The 15900-nt window shown below is 41.5% G+C and overlaps 1 protein-coding gene and 1 long non-coding RNA gene across 2 annotated transcripts in view; one reads left to right on the top strand and one right to left on the bottom strand.

Moving 5' to 3' along the window:
• Positions 1–15900, bottom strand: part of LOC132661346 (uncharacterized) — a 78090-nt gene that overhangs the window by 38937 nt on the left and 23253 nt on the right. Inside the window, exon 2 of the long non-coding RNA XR_009602187.2 lies at positions 14552–14659. This is a non-coding gene — a long non-coding RNA (uncharacterized LOC132661346). The remainder of the gene's footprint in view (positions 1–14551; positions 14660–15900) is intronic.
• LOC132661344 (olfactory receptor 52M1) lies at positions 13271–14232 on the top strand. The gene has a single exon (XM_060605798.2). It carries the CDS (start codon positions 13271–13273, stop codon positions 14222–14224), a length of 954 nt encoding a protein of 317 aa, XP_060461781.1. The 3' UTR covers positions 14225–14232.

Genomic DNA, 15900 nt, shown 5'->3' with positions numbered 1-15900 from the left:
ACTGGAGATAATTCCTGAGGAAATGGCCAGCCTGGCAGTCTGGATAAAAACCACCATAACATGTTTATCCTGAGAAGGGGAACTGCCAAATTCCCCCTGTAAATGCCAAGTGAAACATTCAGGTGAAGTAACCAATATGCTTCTTATATGCAAGTCATGTGGAACTGGCTTTATGAGAACTGGGATATTCTTGCTGAATATGCCTGTTACCCAGGTTATGGTAAATGCTGTGAATAAGGGGCTCCCTTTGAATAGGCACTCAATGTAATTCAATAGCTACAAAATTGGACAATAACTGGAGAAGCCTTATCCAGTTGCTCTCAGCTTCCCTGTATGGGTCTTACTGATACCAAGAATATAAAAATAATAAAGAGGGGAGAGAAAGGGGAGTGTCAAGGGAGCCTACACAGCAGAGTGGAAGTTTAGATGGTTGAAAAATGGGATGGATAGAGTGGACAATGATGGAATTGAAACAAAGCTGTTGATGCAGCACTAAGGACTGGGTGGGTCAAAGGCACATCCTGTTGGTCTCCCAATATTAGAGGTCCCCAAATCTGTTCCTATCTGCCCCAGTTTGGAGGAATTTAAGAAGTAGAAAGGCAAAAATAAAGTTGAGAAACCTGACCAGGAAATGCCTGGGGCTATGATAAAGGCAGATTAATCAAGGTATAGATTAAGGTCTACCACCTGGGGACCCAAGGCCATGGGCACATGTGCAGATAAAATGACAGAGGGAGGAAAAAAAAAATTCTGGACTCCTTGACACAGGAGGCCAAGGTATTGTGAATCTGAAAGCTGTTGAAGTCTTAATGGGGTATAAGATTAGATTGGGAGGAGGATATGGAAATATAGCAGTTGATAAGATAAAAGGTAGGAGTTTATTTAGATGAAAGTTGGGATTCTTGGGTTGCCTGGGTGGCCCAGTTGGTTAAGCATCCGAGTTTGGCTCAGGTCATGATTTTGTGGTTCAGGAGTTTGAGCCCTGTGTCAGGCTCTGTGCTGAAAGATCAGAGCCTGGAGCCTGGTTCAGATTCTGTGTCTCCCTCTCTGTGCCTTACCTTGCTCACCCTGTCTCTCAAAAATAAATGTTAAAAAAAAAAATTGGGATTCTCAGACTTTTTGAGGTGGTCACATCTCCTTTACCTGAATTATTGGGATGGAGATTATATCCAACTAGATTGCTTCCCCTACCTAATACTGTAAAACAGAAGACCTTGAAATCTACCTTCAGACCAGCTTTAATTGAACGTGCTAAGTGGGAATTACTGAAACTGCCTGAGTCCACTTAGAACCACACAGAATACTTAGTAGGCAAAAAGATTACCACTTTAAAACACTTTTTTTTTTAAATTTATTTTTGGGACAGAGAGAGACAGAGCATGAACGGGGGAGGGGCAGAGAGAGAGGGAGACACAGAATCGGAAACAGGCTCCAGGCTCCGAGCCATTAGCCCAGAGCCTGATGCGGGGCTCGAACTCACGGACCGCGAGATCGTGACCTGGCTGAAGTCGGACGCTTAACCGACTGCGCCACCCAGGCGCCCCAAAAGATTACCACTTTAATGACATGCTGGAAGTTGGATCATTGGTACCAACAAATTCCGTGTGGCTCATGAAAAAGGAGATGGTTCATGGAGACTAACAGTGGATTATGGAGGCTTAAATAAATTGTATAGCTCACCATTTTCAGAACTGGTTTCAATCATACAAAAAATATAATGGAGGGAAGAAGGCTGGTACTTAGTGATTAATTTTACAGATATTTGCTATGTCTCCATCATGGAAAAGAGCCAACCACAGTTTGCCTTCACCTGGGAAGGAACCCACTTACCTTTACTGTGCTGCCACAGGGTTTTCTGAGCTCACCCACTTATTGCCAAAATTTTGTTAGAAGGGATTTGGACTGGATGCAGATCTCAGTTACGATATCAGTGCAGTGTATTATCTCAAATTAAATCCAGGTAGATTTTAGTGGCCAACTGGGGCTGGTTAGTAAATGCAGCATATGTTCAAGCACCTGTACAGGTGGTAAAATTCTTGGGTATAACTTGGGCAGGAATGACCTGGGATATTCAAGTGATTAAGAACAAACTGTTACTACCCACTCCTAAAACCAAGCAAGAAGCCCAGAGTTTGGTTAGTTTATTTGGATTTTGGAGAACTCATTCCATATCTGGCAATATTGCTAGCTTTTATCTAGAAGATTACCTGAAAGAAAGCTGTATTTGAATAGGGACCTGAACAAGAACAGCCATGTCTGAATTCTACAGGCTGGCTCTCCTAATGCCTTTGGGTTCTTATGACCCCCACTCAGGTAGGATTTTCCAAGTATCTTCCACCTGTACTCATGTAGACTGGAGCTTATGGCAAAAGTCCATGAGGGTCTCTTAGCAGCAACTGTTGGGATTTTGGAACAAAGAATTCTCAGATGTCGCCATCTAGTATATGCCATAAGAGATCTTAGCCTTCTTTTGGGCATTAAGACTGCTTCAATGACTGAAGGACATAATCCTGAAAACTGAGATACCTGTAGGGTCTTGGATGATGTCAGAGAAACACTAACAAGGAAGGCAATTCCCAGAGGGGTTCAATAAAATGGAATGATTTGTGTAGAAGCATGCAACCAGGCAAGTGAAAGGAGGTGCCCATCATACTCATGAGCAGGTTATCCCTTTTCCTCTAGGGCCAACTTTGGAGCCACCTGAGGAACTGCTAGAATGAATTGCCACGTGGACAGTATCTGGTGAACAGCTCTTGACTGAACAACAAAGAGCTGCTTGGTTTTTGGGCAGCAGTTTCAAGATGAATGGATGACATCCCATTTGGGAAACTGCCACATAAGACCACCAGATAGAAAGGCTTTGATTAAAGAAGCTAAGAATAAATCAGCTTAATAGGCTGAATTGCCCATTTACCTAGTAGTGATGGAAGAATGGTGCAATGGTAAAAAGCCCCTAGGTTTATTTACCAACTCATAGGCTATAACCAATAGCCTGGCTGTATGGTCAGGTAGATTGGCAATGGAAAACTGGACTATTAAAGGGATGCCTAAATGGGGCATGGCCCTGTGGAAGTCACTCCAGAACATAAGGGGCACATCGGAGTAGGACATATTGATGCCCATTGGAAGAACCTCTTCCAGGTTTGGAAAGGAATTAGAACTACCAGATGGACTTTTCCATGTGCTCGAGGTGGCTATGTAGGTCTATGAAGTGAGTGGACATAGTGGTACTGTAGCAATGTAGAGTTGGGCTGAATCTAGATATTCTTCTTGCACCCTGCAAGGCACAAAATGTCAGAACGGTTCTGTCAACAAGAGAGACAGACTGAATATGGCTATGGGAAAAATTCCTGGGTGATGGGAAGGAAGGCCCCACACATAGCTGGCAAATGGATTACATAGGCCAATGCCAGTAGCCCTTGAGGGGGGAGCTATAAATGGATCCTAATCGGAATAGATGCTCTAGACTGGGTCTTCACATCCAGTGATAGATGTAAGTACCCAAAATACTGTTAAGAGGTTGAAACAGAAGATACTGTACCAATCTGGGACACTGAATTACATTTGTTCAGACCAAAGGATTCATTTTTCAGCCCATAATGTCCAACAGGGGGGATAAGATATCACATCAAAAGGACATGTTTATCACCCTCATAGTAATGGTCTGATAGAGAATTGGAATTGGCAGTTGAAAAATTTGCTGTCTAAAATGGGGAGGCATGGGGAAGAGACAAAAACATGAATAGCTGGCTTACATGCCTCCATGAATATGTAGTTATATTCAATATGAGGGGGACTAAGGGAAGGTCCCCACTGGATAGATTCTTCTGCTTTTCCTGGAAATTTGGGTGAAGAATGGGGGAGAATACTGGTGTGACCACACAATTCTTTGTATCACTTCAATTTTTTTCCCTTACTTGTTATAGTGGTCCAGGGACCAGGGATGCTACCGTGGGTGCTGAAAGTGGGGAGGATTCCAAAGCAAGAAACTCTGAATTCCTAGGGGCTGATGGCATGACTTGTAGCTGCACCCTATTCTGGCGAAGTTGGGAATGATAGTGAATGCAGTTACAGTAAATGCAGCTGTATTTCCTGGTAAGGATAGCCTGCTAGTTTTCTACTTTTGTAAACTACCCTACATGAATGGAAGTGGGCTAAGGGTGAGGCACTTGCTAGATTAGTGTTACTGGCAGCAATGTGGATAGTACAGTGGCTGAAAGTAATATCCCTTCCAGAAGGTGGAAAAGTCTAGATAAAAAATGACAAATGGACAGGGAAATAGCTTTACCAGAAGGTAAAGGAATAAGTGGGTTAAACAATGAAGGAAAGCCAATCGTTGGTTAATACACAAAGGTAACATTCTCCTGCTCTGAGCCTCTAAGTACAATTATTGTAACAACCCCTGTCCTTAACAGAGTCTGGTATATGGGCAAGGGAAGATTGTTGGAAAGGCAAAGCAAACACTTCTGCAATTCTTACTGGTTTGTTCTGTAATGGAAGATACTAAGTCAGTGTGAATTAGAAAAAGGTCAGAAGCCAGAGGAGGAGATATGCCAGGAGACCTCTCCAGCTTTAAGACTTTGGACAGCAACAGGTCAGCTGAGTCTGGTCAGGATCAAAGATCAGGTATCTAAAAATGGTATCTTTAGCCAGTCCTTATGGCAATCCTGACTACTGTTCAAGGGTGTGAGACCTTGACCTTATACTCTTGGATTTTAATATTGGTCTTTAAAAAGGGTTTGGAGTGGGTTAATAGGTACCAATTATATGTGGCATATAAGAAATCTACTTTAAGCATAAAGATGCATAATATGTCTTTTGCTATCCCTTTACTAACACTATCCCTTTGCATAATATGTCTTTTGCTATCCCTTTACTAACACTAGTCAAAAGAAATCTGGTTAATTTCAGACAAAGTTTAGAGCAAGGGAAAATTACTGGGATTAAAGAGGGGCATTAAATAATGCTAGAGGTTAACTCTCCAAGACCGTCCTTAATGTGTATACACTTTACAGAACATCAAAACATGCAAGGCTAGAACTGCAAGGAGAAATAGATGAATCCAAAATTATAGTTGGAGATTAACTTCCCTCTATCAGTAAGTGATAGATCCAGCAAGTAGAAAATCAGGACATAGTTGAATTGAACAGCACCATTAATCAACTGGATCTAACTGACCTCTGTAAGTTACATTATTTAACAGAATATTCTTCAAACTCACGTGGAACATTCACGAAGATAGCATTTTTTTAAATGTTTATTTTTGAGAGTGAGAGAACACAAGCAGAGGAGTGGCAATGAGAGGAGGAGACAGAATCCAAAGAAAGCTCCAGGCTCCGAGGTGTCAGAGCAGAGCCCAACGTGGGGCTCAAACTCACAAACCATGAGATCATGACCTGAACCGAAGTTGGACACAACCAGCTGAGCCCTAAGATAGGATTCTGGGCCACAAAACACACTGTCTAGTAGGTTTAAAAATAAGTCAGTCTACTCATACCAAAATGGAATTAAACTAGAAATAAGGACTGCTGGAAAACCCAATACTGAGGTTAAATGTTTTTTAAATAGATGGGTCAAAGACTTAAGTTAAATAGTTTGAAGTTACAATAAAAATGATTTGTATTTTGTATTCTAAGTTTTATATTCAAAGTTTGTGGAATGCTGTGAAAGCAGTGCTTAGAAAAAAATTTAGCCTTGAATATATATTAGAAGAAATGAGATCTAAAAGAGGACCTATACTTCTATCTTGGAAAACTAGATGAAGGGATTTAAGCCTCAAGTAAGCAGTAAAGAAATTAGAACAGACATCAATGAAATTGAAGTCAGGAAGTCAATGGAGAAAGTCAAAACCAAAAGCTGGTTCTTTTACAAGATCAGTAGAAGTGATAAACCTCTAGCCAGGTTAAGGGGGGGGAAAGATACAAATTATTAAACAGAAATGAAAGAGGGACCATAACCACGGACCCCTACACGGTAGAGGAGTATTTTGAACTATACTCATACATTTGACAATCTAATGAAACAGACCAATTCTATGAAAGATCATCTCTGAAACTCGAACAATAGATGAATATAAAGAAAATGAATCAGTAACTTTCTAACACAAGACACACAGTCCATATGGGTTCACTGGGGAATCTCAAAAACAGATAGAAAAATCCTCTGCAAAATATTAGCAAACCAAATCTGGCAACACATAATATATACTGTGACCAACTGAGATTTATTCTAAGTATGCATGGTTGACTCAACATTTAAGAATTGCTGTAGTTTATCAAGTCAACAGGCTAAAAGAAAAATCATGAAGTCAATGGATGCAGAAAAAGCATCTGACAAACTAGCAATGAAAAATGTAGAATTGGAACCTACGGTATATGAATTCAAATTTGTTTTTCACACACTACCTATGTAAATTTCAGGCAAATTAGTTAGCCTCTGTGTGTCTCAGTTTCTTCATCTGAGAAATGAGGATTATAGAAGCTCACATCTCCTCAGGTTGTTTTGGTGAAAAGGAGAAAAAGAATTTGGGAGATGATAGCCAGAGGAACGAAAGTATAGCAGCACAAGGTAGTAAGGGGAGGAGAAGATAAGAGGCGGTACTTGATACTGGGATAGGGATTTCATTTAATGACTGAGAATTAGAAGCTTTTTTATGTTTATTGGTATAATACAGCCCATCATTTGTCAAATCATTCTGACACCTGAATTAAGATTTTCAAATCTGCCTATGAAGATGTAGATCTGAAGGGGATTCTCTCATCCAGTTGTACATCCACAGTTACTTCAGGCTTTAACAGAAACCTCCCACATCCTGGAAAATGCAGAAAAGAGTAAATCACCAATGGTACTGTGTGGGAGTGGGTAAAGGGATGCTAGGGATCTGATGGTTTGAGGCTCAGAGAAAGTTGATTGGTGGAATGAGGGATATAGAGGGAGGTGCAGGATAAGATAAAGGATGTGATAAAATTCACAGAAGATGTGAAAACTCAGGGGTGTGTGTGTGTGTGTGGGGGGGGGTCAAGGATAGGACCAAGATAAGGAAAACCCGGGTTTAAGGATAACTTGGTCAAGGACACATGTCTAGGAAGTGTTGGTACTGGTAATTAACTAGACAGATGTGGATTCACGTATATGATCTTAACCACTATTGTATACCACTTCCCTCAGAAGTGAGAAGGGGCTCAAATTTGATCCCAGATCCCAAATCCTGGCTCTGCCACTTATAAGCTAGGAGGATTTTTTCAAAGTTCTTTATGTTGAGCACCAGTATTCCCATTTATGGATGAGAAAAAAAATCAGCCTTCAGACTTCAGAGAAGATGTATGCATGTCACTCAAATATTTATTCCCACCTACTCCAATTCAGCAGTTGGCCTAACACAGTGAAGAGTTCTTTTATAGGAATTTCACATGAAGGATGGCTTATTTCAGAGCAAGAATACAACTCATTGAAAAGAGTTATAAACCAGAAATCCAATATTCAATTTATTTTGGGTCCCTGGTATCCATAGGTTAGCCTGACCAGAATAGCCTCCTTATATTTGATGGACTTATAAGGGAAGCCATGTTGTAAGACAGGGCTGATTGGATGAAGGCAAAACTGAATCAACACATTCAAACGTAGGATTAACATGTTTAACATCAAGCTTGAGGTTTTCCTTTGTGTTGTGGAGCGGTCTGTCATGGTCTCTCATCCTTGGGCCAGGATGCCCTCTCCTGGACAGTGCTAGAATGTGTATGGACCATGTTTATTTCGGATTCATCTCTGCTTCCAAGGCTGAATAGACTTCTGACTCACATTTAATACAGATTTAAGATATCCTATGGGGAACGTTAGTATCTTTAATGTTCTTTTACACAGCTCATATGCATACTTCTCTATCAGTTGAAAAAGGTGGTCTTGAGTTGGTCCATAAAGTCAAATTATTAAAGAGGCCTTATAACCTTTAACATGATTCAATTGATACACTGATTTATTGACTATTTATAATTTCTAAGTATCATGCAAGGTATGTATAAGAATCCTAGCCAACCTACTAAATTCTAAATTTAAAGGAGGAGTTCAATTGGATGTGGTATTTACTGAACCAAGTTTCAAAAGCTAGATATAGATTAATATCTGGGATGACATTCCTACTTTACTTGGCAGAGGGTATAACATGTGCACAAGCACAAAAGCAAGGAATTACCCTGCAGCTACAAGCAGTTTTACATAGAATATAAACTTAAGGTTGGGAAGGAGGTAGCAAGCTTCTAGAGTTCCCAGATTTTCCTGAGGTGCTGGAAAGTAAGATACTCTGGAAGGGGAGTAAAAATGAGAGCCTTCATGTATTGATTCTACTGCATTAACCCCTGTTCTGACCATATTGGTTCCTGGTCTAAAGGAGACAGGAGGTCTCCCAGGCTGATGAGAGCTAATGCTTCTGAAAGACACAAAAATTATAGTAGTTCTAACAATGCTGTTTATTAAGTGCCTGATAGGTTTTCTTACAAGCTTCTTCATACACAGTATCTCAATTATGAAAGCTACCCAGAGATGATTATTCCTACTTTACACTGAGGAAAAAAACAAAAAAACCTTGTTCAAGGTCACACAGTGGGTATTATGACTGAACTAGCTTGCAAACTCAAGCCTTTGGAGCTTCCAAGGCCATGTCTTGCCACAGTCCTAAATCATGATACCCACCAACACATAAGCATCCCATTAAGATACACCAAGATGTGTGCCTGGGTGGCTTAGTTGGTTGGGCAACATACTCTTGGTTTGGGTTCAGGTCATGATCTCAAGGTTTGTGGGTTTGAGCCCCACATTGGGTTCTGCCCTAAGAGTTCAGAGCAGGCTTAGGATTCTCTCTCCCTCTCTGTGCCCCATACCCAAAACAAACAAAAAGCAACACCAAGAGATAAACCACTTTCTCAGTTTGGCTTCTCTCCTTTCTGAGGAATGGGAATGGGATGTTAGGTTGGAAAGGTTAGTTTCAGAAAGACATAAAGGAGATGCACTGTTCTACCTCCAAGTCCATGGGATCCATTCCTCAATAATGTGAACCAGAGTGGGGGGGGGGGGGAGTCCACAGTATATAATTTTTAGGGAATAGCCATTGGTTTGTCTTTAATTTTTTGGTTTGTATTAAAGTTTAGAGACACTATTATCACCTCCAAATACTTTCAGAATATCAAAACTTCATTAGATATTTACAGCCATGCTGAACTCTAATTACAAGGAGATTCTTCATCCTTTTCCTATAAAAGCTTTTATGATTTCTATTTCTATTGGTGCCCTTAGAATAGCTACAGACTCCAGGGAGGCCAGATACAACCAGCAAGAGCAGGACTTGGACACCCAAGTAATCATGACTCAATTAGAGAGTCTGTCTGTTCTCCTGAGACCTCTCTGGACCAAGCCTGACATACTAGGGATAGCTATGCTTAAGGTTAGATTTTGTGTTCATTCTTCTGGGACAAAGTCTGTTATTTTCCTTCTCTACTAAGGGAAGTGGGAAGGTTAACAAGTCCAGATAGAATTCCCTCAACCCCTGAACAGAATGCTTATAAGTACCAGGCCTCAGTGGCATTTGCAGAGCCCTAGGCTCTTGCTGACACTACCCAGCAGAGGTAAGAGCATTGTATAAAAGGGGAATCTAGAAAAGGAACAGAGGTCATCAGGAGGGGTTCCAAGACTATTAGGATGAACAGACTTGGGACCCTTGGGCATTCTACTTCTGACTGTGTTCCTGTGTAAGTCTCCAAGACAAGACTCAGAGGGAAGGAATTCTCTTGGGAGGAGACTTGAAGTGTGGAATCCATACAGAGCTCATGCTTCCTTACAGATTCAAGGAGTCTGAAGAGGCCCTCTAGATTGCTAATGGCAATCCAAAACACTCCAAGACACCTGCCAATGTTTTCAATACGCAATAGGTTATTCTCATTCAACATAGCTAGGCATTGTGTTACCCCAGGGATTATACTGGAGAAGATAGGAATGCTCCTTATTCTTATGAAACTTAGATTGTTTGAGGCATCATCCATGTAAGTCGGCAATGCAGAGCACTGTGTGTGTATAGTACAAAGACAGGCACTGAGCACAGACAGGGTTGGAGCGATTTAAGGTGACATCTAAGTTATGGAAAGGTGCATATGTAAGGATTGGCTAGGTGAAGAGGAATGCCATCCCAACACCAAGAACATGGGTAATTCTTAGAGGCAAAAGAACATGATATAGTTAGGAAGTAGAAAAAAATTTCAGCCTTGTTGGAAGGTAGTGGGTAGGGTCAAGAATGGTAAAAAATCTGGTTGGTGTTGGCAGATGTATTTGGATAGAGCTCAGGTGGCAGGTTGGCCTGACTCCTTATATCCTCATGGCAACTCTGAGCAGGAGCTTCAGTAGCCTCCCCTTCTATTGTGTTTGAAGTGTGAAGGCTGTTTGACTAGGGAGACATATGTTAAGGAATGTTAGGATCTTAGGGAAAGGATGGGAATGGGGCAGTCAGCAAAGTTAACCAAGACTCAGCCCAATCCCATTTAACAACGGAAGTGCATCTCTCCAGTCATGGGTACCCTTTTCAGTTTTATGAGGTGTTTCTGGAGATGAATAGGAAGAGGAAAACATGGAGAGGAAATGGTCATTGGGAAAAAGAGCTCTGTATGTTGTCAGGTATAGGGGAGGAAAGAGAAAGGATACAAATAAAATCTGCCTTCTTCAGGGCTTGAGGCCATTCCAGGGGATTGAAGACATTTGGCTTGGCTCTAGTAAGTCTGATGTAGTACACGTGTGCTGGATTTCAAGAGAAATCACTTCTGATGTCTAGAAGTCCCTACTTATACTTAGCTTTGTATGTAACTTGGGCTGTGAGATCTTCCCACAACAGGACTTCTCTGCCCAAACTCTGAAGGAAACGATTCCCCAGGTTGTGAGGCAGTATTGAGGAGACTCAAATGGCATCAAAAGAACAAAAAAAAAAAGACTGCTGACACCTCTTCACTAAAATAGGAGGGTAACTGCTGAGGGAGGAGGAGCATGGGGATAGAAAACAAATTCGCTTGCCAAGTCCTGTTGATTTTTCCATTCAAGGATTCTTCCTTTTCTGGAATAAAGATTCCCTATGTGATTACACCTTTGCTTAGTGTAGTATCAGGTTATTAAAGCCAGTTGATTAGATGCAAGGGTGAAGTAGACAAGTCCCCTCTTAAGTCTAGAAGTCCTGGCAAAGGTCATTTAGCCCTGAATGCCATTCATTTGCCTGTAGAACTAGTTCTGTAAAGTTGTCAACTTTCAGATTACATGTCCTACTAAGGAAGAAGACAACTTCTGAAAGACAGTACTGAGTGAAGATTGTACATTGGGATCTGGTGTGACCCATCCAAACCAGTGGCCTGGTGAAAGTGGCAGTTGAAGGGATTATCTACAGAGGCCTGGAAAGGGTTAAGGAAACTGACAAGGGGATGGTAAAGCACCGGAACCAACCTTGCACATTATTATCTAACTCAGGCCTGACCACATAAGGGAAGATGCTGTTGCCAGAAAACAGGAGGGGTCACTTTTTAGAGCTGTTGCCTTTGGTAGAAAACCATGGCAAGGCCATATGTGCGTGGCAGGAAGGGAACTGGAGAACATGTTCCTGATCTCCAGTCTCCTTTTCTTACCTCTTATTGGTGTCTCATATTGGCTGAACTCCTCTAGAAAACAGAAGAGAAGGGAATCCGGGTAATGCAGCCCTATAAACACCAGCTTATAGGGACCTGGGACAGGGCTTCAGAGGGACAAATGGAAAATAACCAGCACACAGGGTGAAAAAACCAAGACAGGCTCCCCTTGCTTGACTTCACCTGGTCACTTCAATCACAGGCTGGTTCCTATGCTCTTTTTTTTCCCCCCAGCCTCAATGATTCAGCCTTTTTACTGCTACTGCCAACACTGTTCCCATTTGTAGTGATAGAGGAGAACCTTGAGATGGAGAGGAAACCCAGCTCATCGAGAGGAATTCTGTGGGATCAAGTCACTACTATGGTAGTCATCCTCCCAGTACCGTGGCTCCCTAGAGAGGCATTCCAAGGTTTTTTGAACTTTAATATTTCAAGACCAAAAGTATATCCAATATTCTCAACTGCGAAGAACTAATGCTTACTGTTAATGTGTCAGACATTGCATTCTTGTTTAATCCTCATGCCTCCTCTAGGCTACAAGTGTTTAAGTTTGTTGTCAGTTGAAGTCAATTATATAACCGATATGATAAAGTAACTTGCCTCAGCTCCTACTGCCAGGATCTGAAACCAGATCTGGAAAATTCCAAAGCCCAGACTATTAACTATCTGCTATAGTCAACCCAACAAGGTTCAAGATGTAGAAGACAAAGCTTATATGTTTTTCTCCTTCCTTGACATTCCTCTAGTATAGATAGGAAACATTCTGGTATAATCCTTTAGACCCTGAGGAAAAACCCACACAAAATTGCTTCTAGGTCTTTTCTCAAAATACAAATATCCCTTTAGCCAGTTGTCCTGAACTCCAGGTAGGGCATTTCTTCTTTGGCCAAATACTTGTCCTCTAGGCTTCATGCCACTCAGAGCTGAATGGGTCTTCTTCCCTAATGGGGAGAATGCTCTGCTTCTGGAGCCTTATCCTCTATTTAGCCTCCATAAAAGGAGAGGGCCCTTGCAAGGATCTGCCTCTCAGCAGACAAACCGAGTTACATTCATCAGCTTTTGCTTTTTAGGAATTGCTTTGTTTCTATCCTTCAAGGTCCCTTTTCTTCACTGGTCCATGTCTTAGTGATTTTTGGTCTGTAGATTAAAGGTTTCAGATCATCCAATAGCAAGTGTTGGCCTCAAGCTTAACCTTTGATTTCCCACAGAGCCTAGACAGTCCTGGGGGTCTATCAATGTGTCTTTTCAAGAAGCTCTCATTTTGAGACCTAATAGAATACTGAGAGATACCGTATAGTTTACCTTTAAAGGACTAAATAGGTACTGGTCTGCCTTAGGTCATTTCAATGATTGATGCAAGAACATTGCTCCTTGGGAGTCCTATTATACAGAGATACTCTTACATTCAAATATGTGTTTGGCTTGTGCTTGGCAAATTTTTGTCAGGTAAAATTTTGTGACCGTAATAATATGACACTTACACTATGATATTGTTCCATGATTTCTTTTAAGAAGTTTATAGCATCTTACCAATGATTCTATTCTTTATTATAGGATTTAATAAAATATTTCTAGAAAAAGTTTCTATGGCATTTTGGGGCATGAGTGAGAAGGTTCATTTATGAATCATGCTCACTTTTCAAAATTCCTGCTCAGTACCCAGCTCCTTCCAGCTTGCCGGCATCCCAGGGCTGGAGTCCCTGCATCTCTGGCTTTCCATCCCCTTTGGCTCCATGTACCTGGTTGCTGTGGTGGGGAACATCACCATTCTGGCTGTGGTAAAGGTGGAGAATAGCCTGCACCAGCCCATGTACTTCTTCCTGTGTATGTTGGCGGTTGTTGACCTGGTTCTATCCACTTCTACTATGCCCAAACTGCTGGGAATCTTCTGGTTTGGTGCTGGTGATATTGGCCTGGATGCCTGCTTGGCCCAAATGTTCCTCATCCACTGCTTTGCCACAGTTGAGTCAGGCATCTTCCTTGCCATGGCTTTGGACCGCTACATAGCCATTTGCAACCCGCTACATCATACCACAGTGCTCACTCATGCTATGGTGGGACGGTTGGGGCTGGCTGCCCTCTTTCGGGGGGTACTCTACATCGGACCTCTGCCTTTGATGATCCGCCTACGGCTGCCCCTTTACAAGGCTCGTGTCATCTCACACTCTTACTGTGAGCACATGGCTGTGGTCACCTTGGCATGTGGTGACAGCAGGGTCAACAATGTCTATGGGCTAAGCATTGGTTTTTTGGTCCTAATCTTGGATTCCATGGCTATTTCTGTCTCTTATGTGATGATTTTCCGGGCTGTGATGGGGCTAGCCACACCTGAAGCCCGACTTAAAACCCTGGGGACATGTGGTTCTCACATCTGTGCCATTCTGATCTTTTATGTTCCTATTGTGGTTTCTTCGCTCATTCACCGATTTGGTCACCAGGTACCTCCTCCAGTCCACACTCTACTGGCTAACTTCTACCTCCTCATTCCTCCAATCCTTAATCCCATTGTTTACGCTGTCCGCACCAAGCAGATCCGGGAGCGGCTTCTCCAAATGCTGAAGACAGAAACTAAGTTCAAGTGACCATTACTTCCTTCCCTCTCAAACATATGGAGAAGGTATTTAAATATGGTGGGCAGCTTGCCAAATAGGAGCTTCAAGCTGTCTGAGAGGTTAGGCCCAGTGTTCTCCAGTTTTTGTGATTCCAAAGGAATGTTAATGTAGAGCTTTAAGTTCTATTTATGTTTATTTTAATGACTAAAGGGTATTTGAGCTGTAAAGGTGAAATTATGATGACCTCAGTAATACAAATAGTTAGGATATTTATAAGAATTAAGTGCTGAATGAACACTAACTTGTGAGGTAGTTAGTACTGTTCACATTTTACACATTGGAAATAGGATAGAATACCCTTGCTTTATCAGTTGCATGCAGAGCTTCTAAGATGCCTAGATCCAATGCTTTGGAGTTTAGAATGTTATATAATAGGTTCTACTTTTTTCTGTGCCTGCTTCAATTCTAAAAAAAAAAAAAAAAAAAAAAAAAAATGGAGTCGTTTCATTCATGTGGACTTAACAACAGGAAAAGCAATTTTGATTTAAACCTTTAAGCCAAGATGCTAAAATTGCTTGTACTAAGAAAGCATGGAGTGTTCTAGAAGAATATGGCCTGTTAAAAAAAGATCAGCTTAATGAAGGGCAGTGGACAAGATTATCAGGTTTCAACATGACCTTCGTACTTCTCCTGCAGACCCATTCCTGTCAAGTAGCCTGAAGTGTGTGAGGGCTCCATGAGGAGGAGAACCTCTACTCCTTGCAGTAGCTCTCCCTGGGTACATCTGTAGGATCCCTCACTACATATGGTCTTTTTGAATTGATCACAAAATAAGGTGAAGTTAGGAGTTCTAGCATTTCTAGGAACATTGACTTTACCTTCCAGATTAAGTATTAATTCAATATCTAGAAAAGGACTATAAAACACTTTGCTAGTTAAGTAGCTGCTGTTGAAAGTTACTAATGTGATTCTTAACCACAGTTTGTAGGCAGTTACTGTCCCTGCTTTGCACATGAGAAATGGATATTCCCAGAAGTGACAGGAGAATTGCCCAAGGTGACTCAGTTTATAGGAGGTAAAAAAAAAGAATTCAGCAGTTAAAAATTTGAGAGAGAGTGAGTGTTCATGAGTGAGCATGAGGGGCAGAGGGAGGGGGAGAGAATCTCAAGCTGGCTCCATACTTAGTGCTGAGCCAACAGGGGGATCTAGGCCTGATCCCATGACCCTGATATTATGACCTGAGCCAAAAATCAAGTGCAACACTCAACTGAGCCAGCCAGATGCCACATGGAATTCAGTGGTTTAGAATTCCAAAGCCTCTAGTCCTTATGACCCTCATTTTACTCAGCTGCGGAAAAGATGAAAAGCTTTTTTCCTCAAGGTCTGAATGGTTGCATATTTAATGTCTCTTACACAGCTGACACTATAGTCAGTCCCAACTACGAATGCACAGATCAGTTTCCCTTCAAAGGGTAGAACTGGATGCAACTCAAAGTTGGATTACAAACCCTTAACTATAACCAGGCAGGAAGATGTTGAGTCTATTGAGCTTTAGGTATACAACAAATGATCACAGACCTTAGTATGAAGGGAAGTAGTCAAGTGCAAATGAAAGATCACTATACAACAACCAGAATAAGTGACTTCTGATTCTGACTATTGGGATATCTAGAATGTGTTCATTTAGGGTTCTGATTATATTCACA

Source organism: Panthera onca, chromosome D1 (genome assembly GCF_046562875.1).
Source record: "Panthera onca isolate mPanOnc1 chromosome D1, mPanOnc1 haplotype 2, whole genome shotgun sequence".
Taxonomy (NCBI): Eukaryota; Metazoa; Chordata; class Mammalia; order Carnivora; family Felidae; genus Panthera; species Panthera onca.
This window is presented reverse-complemented; position numbering and strand designations above follow the sequence as displayed.

Coding starts and splice junctions, on each gene's coding strand:
- LOC132661344 (XM_060605798.2), top strand. CDS start 13,271: ATGCTCACTTTTCAAAATTCCTGCTCAGTACCCAGCTCCTTCCAGCTT.